The 24,373-nt window shown below is 39.0% G+C and overlaps 1 protein-coding gene across 1 annotated transcript in view; it reads left to right on the top strand.

The window, feature by feature from the left end:
* Nucleotides 1-23,860, top strand: part of LOC149926574 (transcriptional regulator Erg-like) — a 76,167-nt gene extending 52,307 nt beyond the window's left edge. The window contains exons 6-8 of the mRNA XM_090157716.1: nucleotides 7,070-7,150; nucleotides 18,430-18,477; nucleotides 22,885-23,860. Coding sequence (XP_090013842.1) covers nucleotides 7,070-7,150; nucleotides 18,430-18,477; nucleotides 22,885-23,435 — 680 coding nt within the window. The 3' untranslated portion in view covers nucleotides 23,436-23,860. The remainder of the gene's footprint in view (nucleotides 1-7,069; nucleotides 7,151-18,429; nucleotides 18,478-22,884) is intronic.
* Nucleotides 23,861-24,373: the final 513 nt, after the last annotated feature.

Genomic DNA, 24,373 nt, shown 5'->3' with positions numbered 1-24,373 from the left:
GCTCTCTAAACTCGTCGAGTATTTGGTTTTTCTATCCTCGTTGCTTCAAAGTTCAAAGAGGGGTTTTTACAACGTTTTGGGGGGCAATAAACGGTACCTACAAAGTTGTGGAAGCTGTGGTTCATTTAAATTAAAGGAATGTTTTTCAGCATTGAAAGTTACTTTATACTCCTTTTAAATTTAATTTCATAATTACTTGAATAAACCCAGCTCCTAATCAAGTACTCGATAACTTGACTCGTTAAAAATATTACTCGGGGGTTTTTTTAGTTACTCGACTCAAATAAGAGAAAGTTTCCCCTTAATCAAGTACTCGATTACTCGACTCGACTTCAATATTACTCGACTCGAATACTCGATGAAAATAAATTTGATACTCGATTGCTTAAAACCACTAGTCGCACAGCCCTTTAAAGATATCTTCGAATACTCGATGAAAAAACTTGATACTCGATAACTGACTCAATTGCCTAAAACCACTAATCGCACAGCCCTAAAGATGGCTTCAAATACTCGATGAAACAAAATTAGATACCCGATTGCCTAAAACTACTAATGGCACAGCCCTAAAGATGTCTTCGAATACTCGATGAAACAAAATTAGATACCCGATTGCCTAAAACTACTAATGGCACAGCCCTAAAGATGTCTTCGAATACTCGATGAAACAAAATTAGATACCCGATTGCCTAAAACTACTAATGGCACAGCCCTAAAGATGTCTTCGAATACTCGATGAAACAAAATTAGATAGCCGATTGCCTAAAACTACTAATGGCACAGCCCTAAAGATGTCTTCGAATACTCGATGAAACAAAATTAGATACCCGATTGCCTAAAACTACTAATCGCACAGGCCTAAAGATGTCTTTCTATATTTGAAGGATGAACAGAGGCGTCAACATTAGGAGTTACAATGCCGTCAGTAATGAAGAGCGATTAATTTGAGCTAGCGCTTTCTACCCGGGACATTGTGTTACAATCTTCCCTATAGTTTTTAGTCGCGTTTAACGGGTCCGCGGAGAGATGGCCGACCGAGGCTCATTAGCTCTGTCAATGCGATGATGATGTGGTCGTCCTCCCTCCCAAGGCAGCGCCACTCGCTCCTCCCGCCATCAAGCAGCCCCTGTAATTACCGTCGCCCGACGTGCTGCCGACTCGATCCAATTGATTCTTCCCCACTTTTCGCACCGACTAGTTTGTCGACGATGCTCCTCTTTTATAGGACCTACAATCGATCGATCGGTTTCTTTATTTGCCATATTTTCTTTCGGGATAACTTCCTTTTTGGTGGCGACAAAGTTTACCACAAATTTATCTTATTAAGGGGATATTATTATTTGAGGTTTATTAGTTTGCTGATCTAGCTACTTGAGTTTGCAAGTTCTCTCCCCACTGGTTTAAGGGGTTTTCCCTCGAGTTCTTCGGTTTCCCCTTCCAACTTGTTGAGGTTAACGGTAATAGTTAGTGTAGGGAGCTGTTGGCTCGATCGCGTGGCATGCAGGGCTTTCCACCACCCTCCTACGCATTGTAACCCGGCCACCTGAATTTAAGGCTTCAAAAGTCGCTTGATGACTTAGGCCTAAGGTGGTGCCTTGGGTATTAGCCTCGCTGATTATTATTATTTTATTATTAAATATGGGATCTACCATCAAAGGCGTAGGAAGGGTGGCATAGGATCACGTGTTTAAAATTTTTGCGCCATCTCCCCCCTGAACCAAAATCTACTATCACGCCTTTGTGGCCCTTTACACAATTTTCATAGTTTCAATACCTTTAATTTCTATAAATGGACTTAATAACGATAGTTTAAAACTGGTTACATTCGCAATAATATTAATTTTTTTAAGTCAGTGCTTATATTTTAGCACGCTTATATTATACAGGGTGTTTCCAAAGGTTATGCAAAATTTGAAGGAGTTGTTGGGGGTGAGTTGAGAAGTATGCCTGTTTTTGCCCTTTTTCCTACGATGAGTTAAAAGAGCGCCAGAGGGCTTCAAAGTGTGGGCTACTAGCCCCTGGAGGTAGGCTGCAACAAGCAGCGGGGACTTTAAATACTGTTTAAGTTTACTTTTTTACACTGGTGACCTCGATTTTTTTACAAAGTTCTTTTTTTACCTATCACACGAACCCAAACCTTAATGTTCGCATTTCCCTGCTGCTTGGTTTTGCGCTTGTTGCAGCCTACTTCCAGGGTCTAATAGGCCACACTTTGAAGCTCTCTGGCGCTCTTTTAACTCATCGTAGGAAAAAGGGCAAAAACAGGCATACTTCTCAACTCACCCCCTACAACTCCTTCAAATTTTGCATTATGTTTTGAAACACCCTGTATAGCTAGGTTATTTAGCACAGCTACATATCAATATAGTTTAGATTCGGTGGTTAAAGGCCTAGGTTTTTTTCTTATTATTATTATTATTATAAATTAACTTAGTGGAGCACAAATTCCCTGGTGGTAGGCCAACCGCTGAACAAGTTGGAATGATTTAAAGGGGGACAGGCAGAAGACAATCTAGGCCTTTAAGTCGAAATTTTTGATATGAAAGTGTCAAATGAAACTCAGTTTAGTCAATTGATTGTCTATTCTGCCCAACTCGGAATTCCGAAATTACTTCCTACTTATAAACGTACCCTTCAATTTCGGACGTCAATTTTTTATTAACTATGTTGATATTGCAAAATAATAGACGCCAAATGATTGCCAGGGATAAGGTCAAACTCGTTTCCGCCACTAGGTGTCGTCAGGGTGGACATTGAATTTGACTCTTTCAATAACAACCGGCTTTTGATCTTTTATGGCATCGTATAACGGTAACAAACTGTTGACTTTGGAACAATTTTTTTTATCCATGCCGCGGGTCGGACAAAAGAAATAACAAGGGCGAACGGTAGTTGCGCCCCCTTTCGGCGGTGCCTTTCATTATGTAGCGACACGCGTCTCTGACGGCATTTTCCAGGTGACAAAAAAGTTTGTTTACTAGTCGTCTGGGCCATTTGACGATTGCCGTCTTCTCAAACCAGCGCTACTTTTAATCATATTACTTCGGTGAACCCATAATTATTACTTTGTTACAGTTTTTAGTAGGGAAATGAAAAAGCTATCCCATTCGCTTGGAACATGCTTGCGTTGAGTTTGCAAGTTTTCTCCTCACCGTTTAAAAGCGTTTCTCACGAGTTCTTCGGTTTTCCCTTTCCATAAAAACTTGTAGAGGTTAACGGCAGTGGCGTACCGAAGGGGGGGGGGGGTGCACCCGCCTTGGGCACTGGTGGCTAACGGGGTGCCAAAGTATTAAAACTGATTTGTTGGATTATATATTAAATCAGGAATCCATACCTCTACTTGGAATGCTTATCGCGGCAGATTTTCGTCTCGATGTGGCTGACGGTTTTTTTGACGTCACTATGTTAACTTAATAAACAACAACGTGAGAAGCGAGCGCGTGCAAAAGGGATTTTTTTCTCGTAGGCGGGGCCAAAGCCGTCAGAGTGATTTACCATACGCGATACGCCAGGATAAGCATTCCAAGTGGAGGTATGGATTCCTGATTAAACTCATTATTGTTGAAACTTCAAAAGTACCGGGGGGGGGGCACAAATTTAGGTGTTTTGCCCTGGGCACCAAATATCCTCGCTACTCCACTGGTTAACGGTAATAGTGAGTGTAGGGAGCTGTTGGCTCGCGTGGCATGGAGGGCTGGCCACCACCCTCCTTCGCATTGTAACACGGCCACCTGATTTAAAGGCATTAAAAGTAGCTAGATGACTTTTCGAAAACTATTACTGAAGGAAATTTTTTTATTAGTTAGTACATTTTCCTACGCAGTGTATTGTTAAACCTTTTACATGATTAGGGCAAATACAAAATGAATCCGCGTCGAGCCTGCGAAGGTTCATGTTCATTTTTATGGCCGATATGTATTTTCTTAAGAGAGATATTATAAGCTTTTGGAGTTTTGGTGTCTTAGATGGCGTTATTAGGGAATTTGACGTATACAATGTTTTTATTTATTTATTTTATTACAGAGAATGACTTTGATAAGACGATAAATGCATTCTTGATTTCAATTAAATTAAATATAGTCTATAGCATTAATTTATTCATTTCAACCATGAATATTGAACTATATCAGTACCCTTTCTACTATCTGTCGTTGACAGGGCCGGACTTAGAGATCCTGGGCCCATAGGCACACAGTAAAAATTAAGGGTATAAAAAAAACCTTTTAGGGTATATTCATTTTTGTCAGAAATTCATACCGTAAAGCGTTTAGTTTAAAACCGTTCGGGTGCTGGACGGTGTAAATCCAAACCATGCTTTAAACCGTTTTGGGTATGTTTAAGGTATGAATTCAAGCCATTAACGGTGTATTATTAAACTGTTTTTCGTATTCTTATAGCAGAAACTCGCCCCCTAAACAGTATATTAGTAAACCGGCTTGCATATCTTAAAGGTATAAATTCAAACCATTAATGGTGTATCAACGAACTTTTTTGGGTATTCTAATAGCATAAACTCATTCCCTTATAAGTGTATTAATAAACCGTTTCCGGTAAAATACTGGTATAGAATTAAACCCTAAATTGAATAAAAGAATACCGTAGCGATTATGCTAAAGGTGCCAAGTCAGATAAGGAGTTTGGGCCCCCTTTTCACGCGCTGCATTTACTCTTATCCCTGGAACTAGGCTGTGCCTGAATTTCCCTGATTCAGCGTAGAAGTCTGAGCTCTAAGGTTATATTACTAAATAAAAGCTCTGAAAAATCGTCGACTAAATACGCGATAAGTATGCCACATTGCGATTTAAGGCTGCGTCCGTAAACTGCCAGGCAGAAAGTTTGGTAATTTTAAAACTAAATCTTCTACCTAGGAATTTCTACAATATAAATTACGATTGATATTATAGATTTATGCCTTCGAATACAGTAATTAAGGTCACTAGGGGCCCCTTCCAAGGATGGGCCCCTAGGCCACGGCCTAGGTTGACCTAGGCGGAAATACGGCACTGATGGTTGACTCGATCCACAAAATATTTCTGGGATTGCGCCTTTTAACCGGCGAAGAAAATGACTAGTCATTCTTAGGAAAATACCTGAACTATTACAAAATTACTTGATAATCATAAATAAAGGAATTTATTGTTAATATTCTTACCTATTTTCGTTCAATGAAAAAGGTGTGTATTAAAATTTTAGAAACTAAATTTCGCGCTAAGCCTTGCCACTGAAAGCTAGTCAAGTTTCAAAACGTTGCCCTTGAATACAATTTTTGAGTGGCAGCGCGTGACCGACGTCATAATAACTAAGTCCCTTCCATCCTAACGACTGAGGCTACCTAATACATATCCATGGTGGAAATGAATAAATTCATTCGTTCACCACATAGTAGTTCCAATATCATCCGCTCCCTCATTTGGCTTTTGACATTTTTTGGCGCTGTTTAGTGGTTTGTTACGAGTTAATCTTTAAAATTATTGGAGTTTTCCTTAAAGAAACTTTTGCAGATTCAATTCCCTTTAAAAGATTTAGTTTATTATTACAAATGACCTTACTTGGTAATTAAGTTGTGGGACTTTGAATTTCAATTATTTTTTGAGGTAGAGTTGTTTAAGAAAATGTACATTAATATCAAGCTTAAAAATATACGAACCAAAATAACCCCCAAAATAGTAAAATAATTTAAATGTTATAATTTTGAAAAACGTAGTATCTCACTGGAGGGGTAATTAATTTCACCAGTATTACGGGGGGGGAGCGTATATTGGTAGAATCTGGCATAAAAGAGTGCTATTCGCGACCGAAACGAGTCTAGATGGCGTAACGGCCTACGATCTAGCGTCTGCTACGGACGTTTTTCTGAAATAATTTTATCAAAAAATAAGCAAACGATGCCAAAATTATATTAAAATGCAAGTATCATTATTTATATAGTCAAATTTACGAATAACGACGAGAAAAAATTAATAGCCTCTGCTTTTGCCGCTACCTATCAAGATTTTAATGGCGAACCAAAGGGAGCGTAGCGATAGTTTTCGGTCGCGAATAGAGGAATATAAAGTAGTTTATTTTTATCTGAAACTTATTAGTGATCATGTTTATAGAATGTACGCGCCACAGGGTGGCATACCTCTTTTGTTACGGTCTTCTTATTTGTGATTTCTATCCGCTATACGACCGGACACAGTGACGTCAGCCGTTTTCTCTTTAGTACAGCCGCGTCGTGTCCGGCACGCGCTGACCCCGATGGTTTCTATGGGAACGGGGTCCGATAAGGAACCCTTTGGTCAGTTTATTACGAGTTCAGCCCCCGATGCAGTCGGCCCACGCTAGGAACTGACCATTGTGAATCAAAGCCAGACAGATTAACCCGCCAGATACACGAGTTCGAAATAGACCATTGGGTTTATGTACACGCGATCATATGTGCCTTTGTATCAAATCTTTGTGTAAAAATCAACGCGATCTCAAAAAAATCCAGAATTTAAATATTTATAATTTAGGTAAAATAATAATAATAATAATCAGCTAGGCTAGTACCCAAGGCACCACCTTAGGCCCAAGTTATCTAGCGAATTTTATTGCCTTTATACAATAAAAGGCCACAGGCAGCCATTTTGGAAAAACGTTTTTACTCTGACTCAACTACTCGCCACCACAGAATCGGAGTAAAATGACGTCATAGCCTTACTCTTCTTGCCCTACTCCGAAATCCCGGAACCAGCCAAAAGAAAGCACCTAAGAATATATATTTCAAGATGATGATAATAATAATAATAATAATAATAATAATAATAATCAGCTAGGCATCTAGCGACTTATATTGCCTTTAAACGGTCAAATTTGGATCTGCCCAGTTTTGAATGTAATTATTGAATCAAATTTGATCAACTGCTTTCGTGAGGATAGTTCCTCAGCCTTTTAAAATAAAGTGTATCAGGATGGAATATAACACATTATTGGATGCAAATTTCGATAAAAGTTGTACCCGTAAAATGATTGGGCCATTTTGACCATAATAAATGCTATTATTTCGACAACAAGAGTAATCAAGCAATTCCGTGATTTCTTTCAGGCTATGGACACAATGCAATTCCCGGAATGACGAAACCGGGTCTGGACGCCCACTCGCACCCGCACATCCGAAATATGCAAGGTAAATATCGACATTTTATCTCTCCATCAGTACTCCGACTCCAAATACAAAGTTTCCCACCTGTCTTTCGGTTTCCAAATTAGTGTTTACAAACTCTCGCTTGAACGGAGTGAAAGTTCCCTTAAAAAGACCCCGCATTTATTTAAATAAAACGATTCGCCATCCGCGCATAGCGACTCTTGTTTTCAATTAACAGTAGCATTTTCATTAATAGTCGAAAGGGTGAGGGCCCCACCGTCGTGGTCGATTAGTTGACAGCGGAGATACGGCTAGGAGGGATGGTATAGTCTATTCGTCATTATTGAAGCGACGGTTGATGAGCGGGCCGCTTATAGAGTCATCTCTGGCGAGGGATAGATTTCGTTACGTCAACGAAAGGCTAACCGCTTTAAAATAGCCGCTGCCAGACGCTTAGACTCGTAAAACTGGTCAGCGGAAGCGAAGACAATCTCGCTTCCGGAAATACCTCTCGAGCGCTTCCTGCGCGTCCGGTTCCGGACCATCCGGACACTTCCGGAAAACTTGGAAAAACAAATTCCCGCGTGTCCGCCATGTCCTTTGTCCCCTCTATCGCGTCGAGACAACTTTCAGTTTGTTCTACCACCAACTTGCGCGCCGCAAATTCGTTTATATCTAAACAGTATATTTGAAGCGCCGTCGTCATAGTGTCCTATTATAACTGATAATTTATACAAGCCTATCCGCGGAGATTTCCCGACTCTAATTTGTAATACTTAAACGAACATAGGTTATTATTTAGAAGGGCTTTGGCAAAACCTACGGGAGGGCGTATCCGATCCGGGCAGATTGCCATCTCCGGCAATCGAAACATTTTGAGTGAATTTCTCATCGTTGGAACTTGGCGTTGTTTTACCACGATAAGCCGTTAGCCGCGTATCAACTACTCGAGCGTATCGCGATGCTGATAGAGAGACCACGAGAGCAGGATCAGGATCGACGCTCGTATATACTTCAACGTTTTGCTCCGAGGTCTATGCTTAACGAATACAGTTGGCCGTGATTAGTTTGAGCTCTCGTCCGTTGTCCGAGATTTTACAGACTATCTGTCTACTTATATTTTAGGCCTTGGTCTAATCCTCTTACCGTCTGGGGTTGGGAAAAAATGTCAGACTGACCCAACGAGATTTTAAGCTTCTATAATCTGCGAAAACCGCCATCTGTTGGATATTATTGGCTATTGGGTTTGGTTTTTGAGAGCGGAAGAATGTACGGATGAATTGGCCGAGATTTTAGTTTCTTAATCGAGAATAGAGAATTTTTCTGTAATTAGCCAAAACGTGGCGCCATCTCTAGATCTGTTGCTGAACTATAAATTAGCAAAGCTGACGGGATTCTAGAAATTATCACCGACCTTATTTTTATCAGAGCCATCTAGTGTCTAATTATGTCTAAGGCAAAATATACGACTACCAAGGACGATAACACGCTACCATGGACCAAGGATCAAGATATTTTGACACGATAGGCGTGGATTATTATGGAAGGCTTACTGAGGTACACCCGCTTTGAAGCAACTCGAGAATTCTGTTCATCTACCACTACGAGAATCTTAGTCGGGACTTAGGCGACAGTACGTGCGAGAAAGTTAGGTTAGGCTTAGTTCATTAAATTTTTTAAGCTTAGAAATGAAATTTTTTAAGCTTAGAAATGAAATGGATTCCAATGAATTTGATAAAATAAAAACCCTTAGCCATACGAGGTTTACTGGTTATTTTTACTTAACACAATGGTTTATTTACATTACTTAAACGTTTAAAGAACCAATTTAAAAAATAAAAGGTCTAAAAGTTACTAAGAATAATCATTTGACTGACAACAACTGCGCCATTTTGTCAAAATTGAACGTGAACGCTCCAGCTTATCTCTACGAAACTACATCGGAAATCGACTTCAGCTACGCCAAGTTTGTCCACATTGAACTAAAATTAAACGTGATTTTCCTATTCCCATTATTAACGCGTTCTTATTAAAGACTGAACAGTGAGTCCCCTTAGATTTTTGGTCCGTGAAGTACTCAGTTCGAGTACGTGTGGCGAGAATGTCAGTGTCAGGTTCGGACAGGAAATTAGCATTAAAACAATGGGTAGTGTCATACTTATGGTTATTATACGTTAGGCCTACGTATGAGAAACGAATCTAGAGATTACGAAAACGCGTCTGCTATGACAAAAATTTACAGTAGGTTGAATATCTACAATATTTGCATCAAAAGAAGGTCGGATCAGCTTATTAATCTCTTTAAACTTTCAGTTTTAAATGATAATGAAGTAGTGTTGTTAATTTTCCGGAAAAATTTCCAGAAAAGTTTCTGAACTGCGGAAAATTTTCCGCAAATCGGAAAAATAAACAATTGAAACATAAATTACTTTTTAAGGGTTTTTATTGATTTAAACTTTTAATCGATATAATTTATCTAATAACAGTAAAAATACTACAAAAAATTAATAGTGTTACATTGTTAATCAGTTTTAACTAGTTTAGTGGTTTAGTTTTACTTTTAGATTCGAAAAAATTAGGCGAAAATGCCGCTTTATTTAAATTGGCAAACAATATATTAGACTAATCATGGAATGAAGGATTTTTTAATTTTTTTCGGAAAAATACGGAAAATTTTCCGACTTACAACTCTAGAATGAAGTCTTTGTTTTGCGCGCCGGGAATAAGACCTTCAACAAAAACTTTTCTCCAAGTCCAACAAAAGCGAGATTTGTCAGTAACAGTATTCGGATCACGGCCGCCAAAACCCGAACCAAAAATCCTCGAAACTTAGTCCAGCGGTTGATGCGTAGTTGGCGGTGATGGTTAAGTAGAAGCACTCGAAATAAGCTGCTTCTTCACGGGCATTCGCCTTTTCTATTTGTTCTCTCGGACCTCAGTGGCCACTTTGTCAATCTTAGGTCGGCCTGCCCCTTAAAAACCCGGGAAGAGCGTGCTTTTTGGTCACCGCGACGAGCTCGGAATAAATCAAGAGTTTTTGCGGCCTGCTCTTTGTGTCGGATTTATCCATCGGACCTTACTTTTATTCACGCTTAGCTCTCCACCCAGACTACTATCGCGGACAATTGATACTTTATAACGACTGGCTCTTTGTTTTACAATAGCTGGAATAAATACGTCATGGAGTCGCGTTAACACGTCTGTAAATGTTCTCCGACTGAGCTTGCTGTTTTCCCTTAAGGCTGCTTTTCACGAGGCCGAAATCGCTACTACCGTGAACGTTGACGCAAAAAATCCCCGTTAGGCCTAATGCAATATTTTTGCGTCATGCCGTTTTTTACTTCCGTGATTGACCTATTTCAAAATTACGTTTTTGCGCGTGACAGTACCTTTAGGTATAACAGGCTTATGTATATGCTTTTATACCCTAACATGGCGGCGTATTTTCACGCGAAAAATGAAATTTGAAATTCACCAAATCTGTCGGTTTATAGACTTCAAAATTACGATGCTTTTCAAACCCGTAGTTTTAACAGGTGAAGAATATTCGTCTGCTCTATGCTGTTCGGAGCTACTCCACTACCAACTTTTTATAGTTATTCCCAGAAAAATGTTAGCTCGAAATTGACCTTAAAGCAAGTGTCGGCTAGACGTCAAGTAATCAAAACAAGATAGTTAAGCTACATTTTGACCCAAAAGGCGGGTACTTATAGGTACCCTTCGCGTTGATTGGCTCGTCTGTAAATTTGACGGTAACTTAAATTATAGTAATTTTTAAGTATAAATTTTATATGGGATATATAATTATGGTTAAATTCTACTAAGTAGAGTATAAGTTGTCCAATTATAATACTCTACAATGATTCTCTGACGACATTATTGTTTCGCTATTTTTAAATTTAGTTTCCTTTGCCATTAATAGATGGCACCAGGCTCTCCAGTAAAGTCGTTTTTCCCAAGAATCGAATAGACTCATTGCCATCTCTAATAACAAAGGTCATATCATAAAACAGGTGGCAATGATAGAGCCGACAGTTGCTTTAAACTGCCCGGGGGAAGGATAAAAGTATTCGCCAACTCATGTCAAATAAAAAATGTTCTGACGACACCAATGTTATCTTTAGTCGCAACATTAAATGTAGACAGACAAACTTGGCTCCAATTTTTCAACTCCGAGTTTAGTTCTAGCCTCTCCATTTAAAAAATAATTCAAACATTTACCCACAACAGTGTTTTATTTGAAAGCCTTTATAAATATGATACATTCAAGCCATTTTTAAAAGACCCCAACCCAAATATCATTTTTTTTCACGTATTAAAAGCCGTTCTTTTGTAGGAAGCCCCCCCCCAAAAATGTCGCCAAAGATCAGTAGTAAAATTTGTGACAAATATTCTACCATTTACACCACCAGTTGAAGGCTCTTTTCTTATATAAATCTTTTTCTCGCGAAATGGCGGCAGGGTGGGGCAGGGCGGGACCAGGACGGGGCTGAGGGGAGAGAGCGATACAGATTTTTCTATTTTGGGCGAAAATCGCGTTTAGGAAAGGGAGGGGTGAGGCGGGGAGGGCCATAAACCATCCGAAACAGGGCGCGGAAGGAAGAGAGCGTTTTTAAAAGAGGGAACGCGGAAGAAAAAGGCTCGAAAAAGCCGCTTTTGGGGAAGAGAAATTTAACAAGCAACGGAAATTATTGTCGCCATTTTTTTCTTCCTACTATTTCGTCGGGACCCATCGGTCCGTTTTATTTATCACCGCCGCTTTTTGGACCATAAAGACCCCCCAGTAGCCTTTAGTCTTCCTTCGCTAACGAGTTACGGCGGGGAAAGGCCATTCCAAACTCTTTATTAAGTCAACAGCGACGCGTAGCGACGACTTAGAAAACTGGTAATTTTCGCGTCTAAGAAAAATGGACCGAGGCTTAGTTTACTAAAAGCGTCGAAGGTGGGTGGGGGGTAAAGTTCGCGTAAATGGACCGAGGCTTAGTTTACTAAAAGCGTCGAAGGTGGGTGGGGGGTAAAGTTCGCGTCTTGGGGAAACGCGCTGCGGAGTCGCCATCTATGTGGAAAACTATCATTCGCGGAGGAAATTCGACAGTTTTTAGCCCCACGCATTTTTCGGGCGGAAATTGTCGACTGATGACGGACGAGGCCCCGAAATGGAAAAAAGGAGAGAGAAACCCCCCCTCCATCTCTCCTTTTGCTATTGTGCCGCCCGTACTTTCTTCGCGGCCCCTTTGGGTTGAACCTTCCCTACACTGTGTGAGGTGTTCGGCCTAGTCTCGTTGCATTCGCCTTGGGTGTCAATCGCTCCTGCCTAGCCCGTTTCCTCCACGCTATTAATCCGGCTTTTTTAAATTGTCGTCTGCTATACCTGGAAATTTATTACCTTTATCATAAGTAACATAACACCTCTTACAAGGAGACATCCCGAAGTGTAACCCACCGATTTTGTTCAAACTCGGGGGATTGGTAGACCTTCATGCAACTTGAAAAATCCTTAAGTTAATTTATTCAATGGGCAACCGTTTTGCCATGGCAACGAAAAATGATTTTGACAACAACAAATTAAATTTTCCCATTGAAAATAACATGGGATTCTGAACGATTCCTAGGACCCCCCCCCCCCTGTGAAAAATTTTAACCAATTTCAAAATTTCGAAAATTACAAAAATAGACAAAATAGATATAAATTTACAAAAAAAAACATCAAAACTGATAAACTATTGATCAATTTGAGGTAAAAATCCCATGTTATTTTCAATGGGAAAATTTCATATTTTGTGTTGTCAAAAACATTTTTCGTTGCCATGGCAAAACGGTTGCCCATTGAATAAGTTCCCTTTAGGATTTTTCAAGTTACATGAAGGTCTACCAAACCCCCGAGTTTGAACAAAATCGTTGGGTTACACTTCGGGATGTCTCCTTGTTAGTATGACATTAGGATTTTTATTTACTATAGTTCTTTCTTCACAGTAACGCCAAATAAATTTATAAATAGTGCCACTCGGTAGCGGTGCCATGAAATAATCTAACCTAACTTCCATTACGTTGAAATTCCAGGAATTTGGCGCGCGATTTTGAATACTACAATTTTTAGGCTTATGCGTATATAGCAACAGACGAAATATTTTGGAGTACTATAGACGCATTCACATATTGCCTACAGTGAAATATGCAAAAAGGGGCGAAACCCACCCGAGGTACCTTCCTATTTAATAATGTTTGAGGTAGATGGCGACACTATAAAGTTTATGAAAAATAAACTTTTTTTAAAAAGTTATTTATTAATTACTAAATTATAGTACTTTAAATTCTTATTAAAAATATATAATTTTTGTAATTTAAATTAACAATTAATTTTAACAGTAGTTAACACTCTCTGCCATAGATGGCACTATAATACAATTTTAAACTATCCAATCAGGGAAGATAATTTTGTATTTTAAATCCAGACCAAACCGTTCTCCACTAAAAACTGAAAACTTTCAACCAATCGTTGAAAATCAAAATTATGACGTCATGTTGCTATCGGAACGCCATCTACTAACAAATAACGCCATCACCACGTTACCTCGGATGAATTTACCCCTTTAAAGTGGTCTCTGCCCCTTAAAAATTGTAAATCGATCTATATGATTGTCTGAATTTTAACTTTGACTCCTTTTGGATGACGAATAGAAAAATTGAAATCATGAAGGTTTAACTTCCGGGTTACAGAGATGCTAGTCGTTTTACTGATTTATCTTTGGAGAAGAAAGGATTTAGTAATTAAAAATGCACGAGCAAGGCTACAAGGGTCATACTTATTGGTTTTCTGTTACTTATGCCTTTATGTATATTATTGTATTGCCATTAAACTATAATTTTATAGTTTCAATAATATGACTGAAAGGAAAGGGAAAAACAGGTCATGAATGTGTGTTAATTTAGCGCACTCCGCAGTATCCAGGACGTATAAAGTATTTATTGCGAGATACAAAATATAATATGTTTTAAAAGATGTCTAAATTAAAGTGGTTTATTGTGGAGATGTCTTGGCGGTAAATCTTTAACCGTGAATTTCCGTGATGAAAAAATATATTCAAATTGGTTCAATCTTTACTGTTACATAAATTAAAATATCTATATTAGCTTTGCCCAATTTCCGAATTCCTGTGCCAATTTCGAAGGCAATATTTAAATAAACTGTATACATTTGAAAAACGTTTTACTTGTCAAATTGTTGATTTTCGTTGATATAGAGAATGGGAACTATACAAACATAAAGTTAGAAAAGACTAAGCTTTTTTTCTCAATAAAACCTAATTTGTTCCTCCAATTTGATGTTAATTTCTAACTCTTCCCGTTCTAGCGTTTATATCGTATCCTTTTAACTAATTAAAGGTAAAACTTAACTTTATTTTCCTCAATAAAAGGTAGTTTTTTCCTCCAATTTGTTGGTATTTTCTAACCTTTCATGTTTTATATTGTTCCATCCAATTTGTTGGTCGTTTCTAACTCTTTGCGTACTAGCGTTTTGTATCGTATCTTTATAACAAATTAAAGGTAAAACTAAGTTCCATTTTCCTCAATAAAAGGTAGTTTTTTCCTCCAATTTGTTGGTCTTTTCTAACTCTTCGCGTACTACCGTTTTATATCGTATCGTTATAACAAATTAAAGGTGAAACTAAGCTTTATTTTCCTAACTCAATAAAAGGTAGTTTTTAGTCTAATTTGTTGGTTTTTTCTAGCCTTTCATGTTTTATATCGTTCCCTCCAATTTCTTGGTATATTCTAACTCTTCGCGTACTAGCGTTTTATATCGAATATTTATAACCAAGTAAAGGTAAAACTAAGTTCCATTTATCTCAATAAAATGTAGTTTTTCCTCCAATTTGTTGGTATTTTCTAACCTTTCATGTTTTATATCGTTCCCTCCAATTTGTTGATCTTTTCTAATCTTTCATCTTTCATATCGTTCCCTCCAATTTCTTGGTATTTTCAAACTCTTCGCATTCTAGCTTTTTATATAATATCGTTATAACAAAATAAAGGTAAAACTTAGCTTTATTTTCCTCAATAAAACGTAGTTTTTCCTCCAATTTCTTTTCTAACTCTTCCGGTTTTATATTATTCTACATTTTCGTATAATTACCAACCATTTATCATCACAATTTACTCTCTGAAAAATGGGCGAATCGCGGCTAGAAAACATTGTCGGTTCGAAGTTCTAAGCAAAGGTAAAACGCCTCTAACTACAATCAACATTTCCAGTAAATCCTATCGATAAATTGGCTCGAGTTCGCTCAGAATCGGGATTAGGTAATGAAATTAGGGGGGCTGTTTGCAATCGCTCGTTGGCTAGTCCCATATGCGTCCTTTCCGCGTCTACAAACTTCGTCTATACTCTATATAGTAAGCTACAAATCCCCCAAAAGCGAGGGCACCCCGCAAAGTTGGAAACGGGGCTTTATATAGTAAGTCAAGTTGATCGCCGCCATTCGGGAAACAAGGCAATGATCAAAGGCCCAATTTGGATCCCCTCTCGCCGCTCTCGCCCCCACGCCACCCCATGTGCCTCCACCACGCGTGTACTCAATCAGGACTTTGGGATTTAACTTTCATCGTCCCATATACGCACTCTTCTCTCTGTACTCTATATAGTTTTATCCGAATTTTGGAAGGTTTTGGAGGGGTGACTCTTCGACTCTGATTTTTTTTTGGAATAAGGAGGACCACGAGGGAATTTTCTATAGGTTAAATATAACCTTTTGGGAAGGGGAATCGACGCTTTTTTATTTGGGATTGAAATTTTACCCGTTTCGAGAAGTTACCCTAAAAGTTAACCGAGTAATTGCCCCAAACGAGGCGGATTGTGATTTTGTATTTAGATTTGTGGCATTTACATGTTTTTTCCGCTTTTATTTGAGGGAAGCTAAAGTTTTAAAGATTACAGTTTTGTTAAGGTTCGGAATTTGTTAAAGAAACGATGTCGTTACTTTGTTTTTAAATCCATCTTAAAATTATTCTTTAAATGTCGTTTTGATTCTACTTTCTTAGCCTTGTTTATACAATTGTATATTTTCTATTGTTTTATCATTTTAGTGTAATATTGCCGGGTTGCCACGGTACCTGGAAAACCTGGAATTCCTGGAAAAGTCAGGGAATTTCAATATGGGTCTAAAAATCAGGGAATTTTAAGAATTAGTCCAAAAATCAGGGAATTTTAAGAATTAGTCCAAAAATCAGGGAAATGTCATTGAATTTAATTCCGGTTGTAAATAGGAAACGTTTACTAAAATTTAGGGTAAACAAATACAAAATTTAGCCACAAAATAACTCAGGGAAAATCTCCGGAGATAGCCAGGGAAAACCTGGAAAAGTCCGGGAATTTGAATAAGAAAAAACTGTGGCAACCCTGTATTGTATTGTATTGTATTATTTTATTTTCTAACTTACCGGTAGAGTAAGTTGCAAATTATTTTTAACCACCTTAATTTTGTTATAAAATGAACCGCTTACGTTTAAAATACTCGTTTCGTAGTTAATTGGAAATAATTAGTAGAACGCCAAAACAATTTCAAAATTTAGCGTGGTGATTGACGTCATTGACTACAAGTTATTTCTCATTGGCCGCTATCCCCAACATAGAGTTAAGGCTGGTTTTTAAAATGTAGATGCTACTGATACCTTAGTCGAAACTGAAAAATCTCCTATAGAGTGCTAGCAGTTGATGCGTTTTTAAAAGTTAGTGACGTCACAGCCGTAGCTTCCGCAGTGGTTGTCATGAAAACTCGCTTTTTTTCGCAATAGACGTTTAACATTGGTGACGTCGCAGGGTTTCAAGCTGCTGGCACTCTATAGAACCATGGGATTCTACTCTTGAATTTAGTTTAAAAAACACGCGCTCGCGCTTATTCTTTAGAGCGCGCGCTTAATTGGCATCGCCATATCGCCCAATGATATTACAAGTATGATCTGGGTTGGATAGTGGCAACTATATAATCCACCAGATCGGCTGTCCCATGGCAAAACCTTTTAACCAACACGATCATAATTTTGAGATATTTGACTTTTTCAAAATCTAAGTTAAAAGATTTTAACGTGGTTTTTAATGCGAAAATTATAAAATCCCAAACCATTTTTTAAGTCATAAATAGTTAAATATTTATGACTTTTACCTGAAACCTTTACAGTACTTTTGTACATGCCTTAGTAATACTGATGCATAAAAATCTAATTTTTCCAAAATTTGTTGGTTAGAAGGTTTTGCCATGGGGCAGCCGAGATGCAGTGGGAAAAATTTTGACAAAACCGTAGTCAATAACGTCACAAACTAGGCGTGATAAAATTATCGTTCAAAATAAAAGCCGCAGTGGGTCGCTGCGAGTAATTTTAATTATAATATGAAATAAACTTAACGACGGTATTTCATCAAGTGGGTAACATTTTCGGAAAGTCTATGATCAAATGAACAAGAAAAATATAAAATAGTTAAATTTATATTCCGAAAATCTATTTGCAACTGCGAAAACACCCTGGTAGTAGGCATCACGCTGTACATCGGTGTACTGAGAGTTGAATACTTCTACAGGCGTTTATAGGTCAATTTTAGACTAAAATCTAAGCTCTAGGAAAAGTAACTTCGAAATCAAATCAAACCATATTTTCCACCATACTCTATACGGAGATCAATATAAAATGAAATGATTAAAAAGCCATTTTCCGCGGTCATCTCTCAGCTAAAAACCTAGACTAACGTCCGCGGGCTATTGATATAGAACTTACTACAAAAAAAACCTCTAAACGAACTGCGTATTGCTCTTCTAGCGAGCCAAGAGCTCGGAGTAAAAAATAAAAAAGGCGAATGGGATAGAAAGTATATAGCTGGGGCCATTTCTGTCTCGTTGTCTCCCTTTACATAAGGACTGCGGGCGGCTGAGTTTCTGCGCAAAGAAAATATTGAGGCGTGAGAGTTATTAAAATATTCCATGACGTCTGTTTACCTGGCTCTCCGAGGCTGCGACTTTGATGAGCTCACTTCCGTTCTCTCGCTTCCGGTTTGCCAAAACGAAAAGGGACTGCTACGAAAAAAGGGCGGGTTGCGCTATACTACTAAGAGCTCTACGTACGTAATCAGCCTGGCCACGCTACGGAATATATGGATTACGTTATCTCCTTCTCCCTCCTTATATCGTTTTAAGACTTGTTTGTTTTGATGGCTCGGCCAATTTGGGGAAGAATATTGTGTCGCTTTTTTTAAAGCGGGTCTATTATTGCGCTGACTTTTGACGTATTAAAAGAAGTATGGTTATAATATTATTTTCCGCTTTGCTTTGCAGATCCATATCAAGTGTTCGGACCAACTAGCAGTCGATTAGCCAGTTCAGGTAATTGTTGATTGATTTATTAATATTGGTTTTATTGCGTTTTGTGGGGTGTAGTTTTGGAAATTTTAAAGGGAGTTAGTACTAGTCGAAGCTAAAGTTATACTCCTTTTAAAGAAAAATATTGTTCACGCTAGCCAGTAGCTGGGAAAAACCCTTAAAATCAGCTGTAGCTTCAAGAATTTACAACAATCGGCTTCTAGTTGATAAGTAATGTGTTCAACTGGAAATTAATGGATGCAGATTTTGAGGATTTTTACCCATTACAAACGAGCATGAAAATAGGACTTTACGTTCGTAGTAGCAAAAAATGAAAGCAGATTTCTAGGCTTTTTTACCAACTTCAAACGAGCATGAAAATAGGGTTTTACCTTCGTACTAGCAAGTAATGGAAGCAGATTTTGAGGATTTTTACCCAATTCAAACGAGCATGAAAATAGGGTTTTACCTTCGTACTAGCAAGTAATGGAAGCAGATTTTGAGGATTTTTACCCAATTCAAACGAGCATGAAAATAGGGTTTTACCTTCATACTAGCAAGTAATGGAAGCAGATTTTGAGGATTTTTACCCAATTCAAACGAGCATGAAAATAGGGTTTTACCTTCGTACTAGCAAGTAATGGAAGCAGATTTTGAGGATTTTTACCCAATTCAAACGAGCATGAAAATAGGGTTTTACCTTCGTACTAGCAAGTAATGGAAGCAGATTTTGAGGATTTTTACCCAATTCAAACGAGCATGAAAATAGGGTTTTACCTTCGTACTAGCAAGTAATGGAAGCAGATTTTGAGGATTTTTACCCAATTCAAACGAGCATGAAAATAGGGTTTTACCTTCGTACTAGCAAGTAATGGAAGCAGATTTTGAGGATTTTTACCCAATTCAAACGAGCATGAAAATAGGGTTTTACCTTCGTACATACTAGCAAGTAATGGAAGCAGATTTTGAGGATTTTTACCCAATTCGAACGAGCATGAAAATAGGGTTTTACCTTCGTACATACTAGCAAGTAATGGAAGCAAATTTTGAGGTTTTTACCCACTTCAAACGAGCATGAAAATAGGGTTTTACCTTCGTACTAGCAAGTAACGAAAGCAAGATTTTGAGGCTTTTTCCAACATCAAACGAACACGAAAATAAGGTTTTAATGGCTTAAATTTGCCCAAAATTCCAATAGAGTTACTGATCGAAAAAACGTAGAAAATAATCTTGAAAAGGGTGACTTTTTAAAGCGCTATAATTTGAAACAGCAAGGAATAAGGGAACTATAAGCTCGGAATGTGGCAAGAAGTGCTAAAGAGTTGGAGCAATAGGGCGTGGAGGGGGGATACGGATGCTCGGGGAGGGAGGAAAGCGGGGAATGGCGTCGGCGTCGGCAGAGTGTAAAAGGAAACGGGTAAAGTGAGCGTGACTTGGCCGGAAGTCCGAGAAACCCGTGGCCGTAAGGGACTCGCTTCCTCGCCGGAGGAGAAAGCGACGTCACTTCGGCGCGAAACACAGTCAGTGGAGAAGAAAACGAAAGGAGCGGAAAATAAAGAAATAAACTAGCGCTTCCCCCCCTCAGGATACTTTCTCTTTGATTTTGTTTTCTTCCCGTCTAATTCGCGAAAAGGAGGAGCTCTTGTTTTCCGCGAAAGAACCATTCTTTATTTAACGTCTATTCTTTCTTCGTCCGTCCGCTATGGACTACTAAAAGGATTTAGCGTAATACGCGGCTATCTGTTTTGGGCGCGCGCGCTCGCGGTCTATCCTGTTTACGAATACGGTTCGGAAGGTGGACGTTGGCCGACAGAATGTAGAAGGCTCGTTTCCGTGTCTCGGCGCGGTCGGCGTCGCGGACTTTGATCCGAGCGCCAGAGAGAGAGAGCGTCGGTAGCGCGGAGTGAGCCGGATGGGAGTCGCGGAAGGACGCCGCCGACTGGGCCAGTTTCCGAAGAGAGAGGAAGATGGCGGTTTCGCTGTCGGCCCTTTTCTTCCGCGCAGCTTTCTTCTCATTGGGAAACGGAAAAGCAAATAAGCGCGCTCTCAGAAGGAGGGATAAATCTCTCCACTTTGAGAGCAGTGTTCCTATAAAGCCGCCTTTTTCGAGAAAAGTCCAGGCCAGTGGAAAATAGTGGAAAATTGGATAATAGTGGCTAATAGTGGCTAATAGTGGAAAATGGGCAAAAAGTTACAAATAGTTGAAAATAGTGGAAAATGGGCCAAAAGTTACAAATAGTGGAAAATTGGCCAAAAAGGGAAAATAGTGTGAAAATGGGCAAAAAGTTACAAATAGTGGAAAATTGGCCAATGGTGGAAAATAGTGGAAAATTGGCCAATGGTGGAAAATAGTGGAAAATGGACAAAAAGTTACAAATGGTGGAAAATTGGCAAATAGTGGAAAATAGTGGAAAATTTTCAAATAGTGGCAAATAGTGGAAAATAGCAAAAAGTTACAAATAGTGGAAAATAGCAAAAAGTTACAAATAGTGGAAAATTGGCCAAAAGTGGCAAATTGGTAAAAAGTGGCAAACAGTAACTAATAAAAAAAAATTGCATTTCAAAACTTAAAAAAGTAATTGGAATTACATTTTTAAGAAGTTTATTGTAAAAATGTCTCAGTTAAATTGAACTTACAAAGTTATAATTCATTCAGGGTTGCCACACGTCAGGGAAATTAAGGAAAAGTCAGGGAATTCAATTTTACCTTGACACTTTAATAGTTATCTGACAAATTCTATGTTTATTATTTAGTTCCTTTAACGACTATTCTAATGTTAATCAGAATCTGACCATTCCTTTGCCTTAAGTAGCCCAAATCTGAAATTTCTGTGTTAAAATATCTTTCATTATTATTATTTTATAATTTTTTGTGGTAAAAATATTTATGGTCCACTTTTGGCCAGATTGGTCACTAAATTCACTTTTGTCCAGACCGGAATTTTCCACTATTTTCCACTATTTTCCACCCTATTGTCCACCTGGCATTTTCCACGGTTCCACCTCGTAGCACTGTTTGAAAGAAGCTAATTTACAATTATTGCTGGTATATTTTAACCACGAATTTCTTATAATAACGCTTAATGCGTTATTGAAATCCTCAATCATTTTCACGTTCAGTGGGTATTGACTAAATGTTTGATAGTATATTTTAACCAAATACTGATGGAAGTAGGATCCTATATAGACTAGTGTTTTGTACGTTCTTAAAGGCCCACTATGTTGTTGTTCGGTTTACTCTGAATTTTCACTGGAAGTTGACTGTTTGCGTAGCTCAGGTGCCTTGCAGCCAGCCAACTTCCAATGAAATGACAGAGTAAACCAACAACTATGTAGTCGGCCTTTAAGAAACTCCTATAACAATAACTGTTTTCTTTTGAGTATTTCGTAACATTTTTCCTAATTACTAATATCAATAAAATATATATGTATTCACTCGGAATGTCTAAGGAAGACTATGATGACCCTGCTGATTCTCATACGGCGGATAATTTCCTTAGGGGCGGCGGTCAGTCAAGGATTTTGAAAATACGCGCAACGTCTTAGATTCGACGTTTCATAAGACGCATTCGCATCACGGTGGCAATGGATCCTTAGAGCAGCGGTTCCCAATTTTGGTTTTACTCTGGAACCCTAAATTACCCACCTAATTCTGGCGGAACCCCAACTCATTTTTTAACTTATCTTAAAAGACTCTTGACACCAACAAAGATGGCCGCGCTGCGAATTCTCGGAACCCCTGTGACCCTTCCACCTAGGAGCAACAAACGCAGCACCCCACACAAGGAGAATCCGGCCACCTGAATTAATGGCTTCTAAAGTCGCTTGATGACTTAGGCCTAAGGTGGTGCCTTGGGTATTAGCGTAGCTGATTATTATTATTAACGCAACCCGTCAAAAGTCGTGCATTTTCTCGCGTACAGTTTTCATTGGTTAGACGCTTTAGCGCCTGATGCCGTCGGAATTGGAAAATTCCGAAATTTTCTTCCCCCCGCCCGTAAAACGTTCAGCGTAAAGGCTCGTCCAATGAAATTTGTACACAACACTGCGTTAGCGTATTTTAAGGCTAGATGCATTGTGTTTGTTGCTCCTAGCTTTTGGGAACCGCTGCCTTAAGCCCCATTTTCATGGTAGCGGATAAAAATCGTCAAAATTCGCTTCCGCCACTCGCAAGCGTGAAAATAAAGCTAAAATATCTGTTTGAAACAGATCGACGCGGAAAATGAAAAAGTGTATAGCTGAAGCGGATTTTGTCGATTTTTACCCGCTACCAGCGAGCATGAAAATGAGAATTTAGACATTCCAAATGTATACATATGAAGTCTCCTGTTAATATATATTTTAACGAAACTAACACTAAACTGCGTGTTTCTATTTTCTCTTTATCTCTTTCGTCACTAACTCCCATTGGACTAACCTTTGAACTAACAGGAAGCGGGCAAATTCAGCTGTGGCAGTTTTTACTGGAACTTTTGTCCGACAGCAGCAACGCCAACTGCATCACGTGGGAGGGGACCAACGGAGAGTTCAAGCTGACCGACCCGGACGAGGTGGCCAGGCGCTGGGGCGAGCGCAAGAGCAAGCCCAACATGAACTACGACAAGCTGAGTCGGGCCTTGCGCTACTACTACGACAAGAACATCATGACCAAAGTGCACGGCAAACGCTACGCCTACAAGTTCGACTTCCAAGGCTTGGCTCAAGCCACGCAGCCCGCGGCGGCGGATCCGGCCGCTTACAAGTACCAGTCGGACTTGTTCATGCCGAGTTACCACCACAGCCCCAAGTTGAACTTCGCGGTCGGCCCTCACGCTGGCATCCCCTCTTCCACGGGGAGCATCTTCCCGTCGCCCACCTCTTACTGGACCAATCCCAGCGCCAACCTGTACTCCAACATCGCGGCCGCTTCGGCCGGACACGGCATGTCCCACCACGCCGGACACGTCACGAGCCACATCGGCTCCTACCCCCACTACGCGTGACCTATGGTGTACCCCGTCATGGGCGAAGTCACTGAACAAACCGAGTGACTGTGGTGATGGTGGCGCGAAGACACGTTGTCGCGGTTGAGTCACGGATGACGCCGGTAATGCCGTCGTGATTCGCTTTCGCGTCACCACGCGCCGCCACGTCACGAAACGCGAAGTTCGGCGCGATGCGAAATAAGTGTACATAAGTGTTATTACGAATGAATTCTCGCTTGTCACTGGAAAACATTTGAGACACTGCGGCCCCAATTCGAAATAGCGTATCGGTTTGTTGGTCAGCTATCTTTGTACTTTTACCGGTTAAAACAGGGTTTTCCAGAAATTGAGAAAAATTGCAAAGGTCAAGGGGAAGAAAATTACGTTTTCGGGCAACACTCGAACATTCCAATTTCGTTCAATATCCAAATAACTTCAAAACTACATCGATTCGTTTTTACGTCATTTAAATTACAGTTTTATTTCTTAAAAACTACTCTTCTTTAAATACTCGGTATAAATATTTAAAATTAGTTTTGACGGTGCTTAGTTTTAAATTTTGAAATTCTCAACTATGTCTCAGGGTATGTAAAACGCACGAAGCGGAAGTTATATGAAATATAACATTGAGACGTACATAAAGCCAAAAAATTATTTAAATTGATTAATAAATATCTAGTCACCACACACTAATTATCAATCTAGTCATTTAATTCTCGTTTTGCGTTATTTGTTTCGATTATTTCGTGTTTCCAAAAAAATATCAATTCAAATTTACAAAACTGAAATTGCCATTGTATATCTTCTACGTATAGTACTTATAAATATATTTAAAAAATAATTTAGATTAAATCGTTGTCTGAAAGGGAAATCCACGTAGCTGCTATATGGGCGGTATCATAGTTTCACGAAGAATTTAATTCACTCCTTCAAATGCAAAATCTACGTAAATCAAG

Source organism: Leiobunum rupestre, chromosome 9, assembly GCF_980474605.1.
Source record: "Leiobunum rupestre chromosome 9, qqLeiRupe1.1.hap1, whole genome shotgun sequence".
NCBI lineage: Eukaryota > Metazoa > Arthropoda > Arachnida > Opiliones > Sclerosomatidae > Leiobunum > Leiobunum rupestre.
Note: the sequence above shows the minus strand (reverse complement) of the source record. Positions and strands in the feature narration are given on the sequence as shown.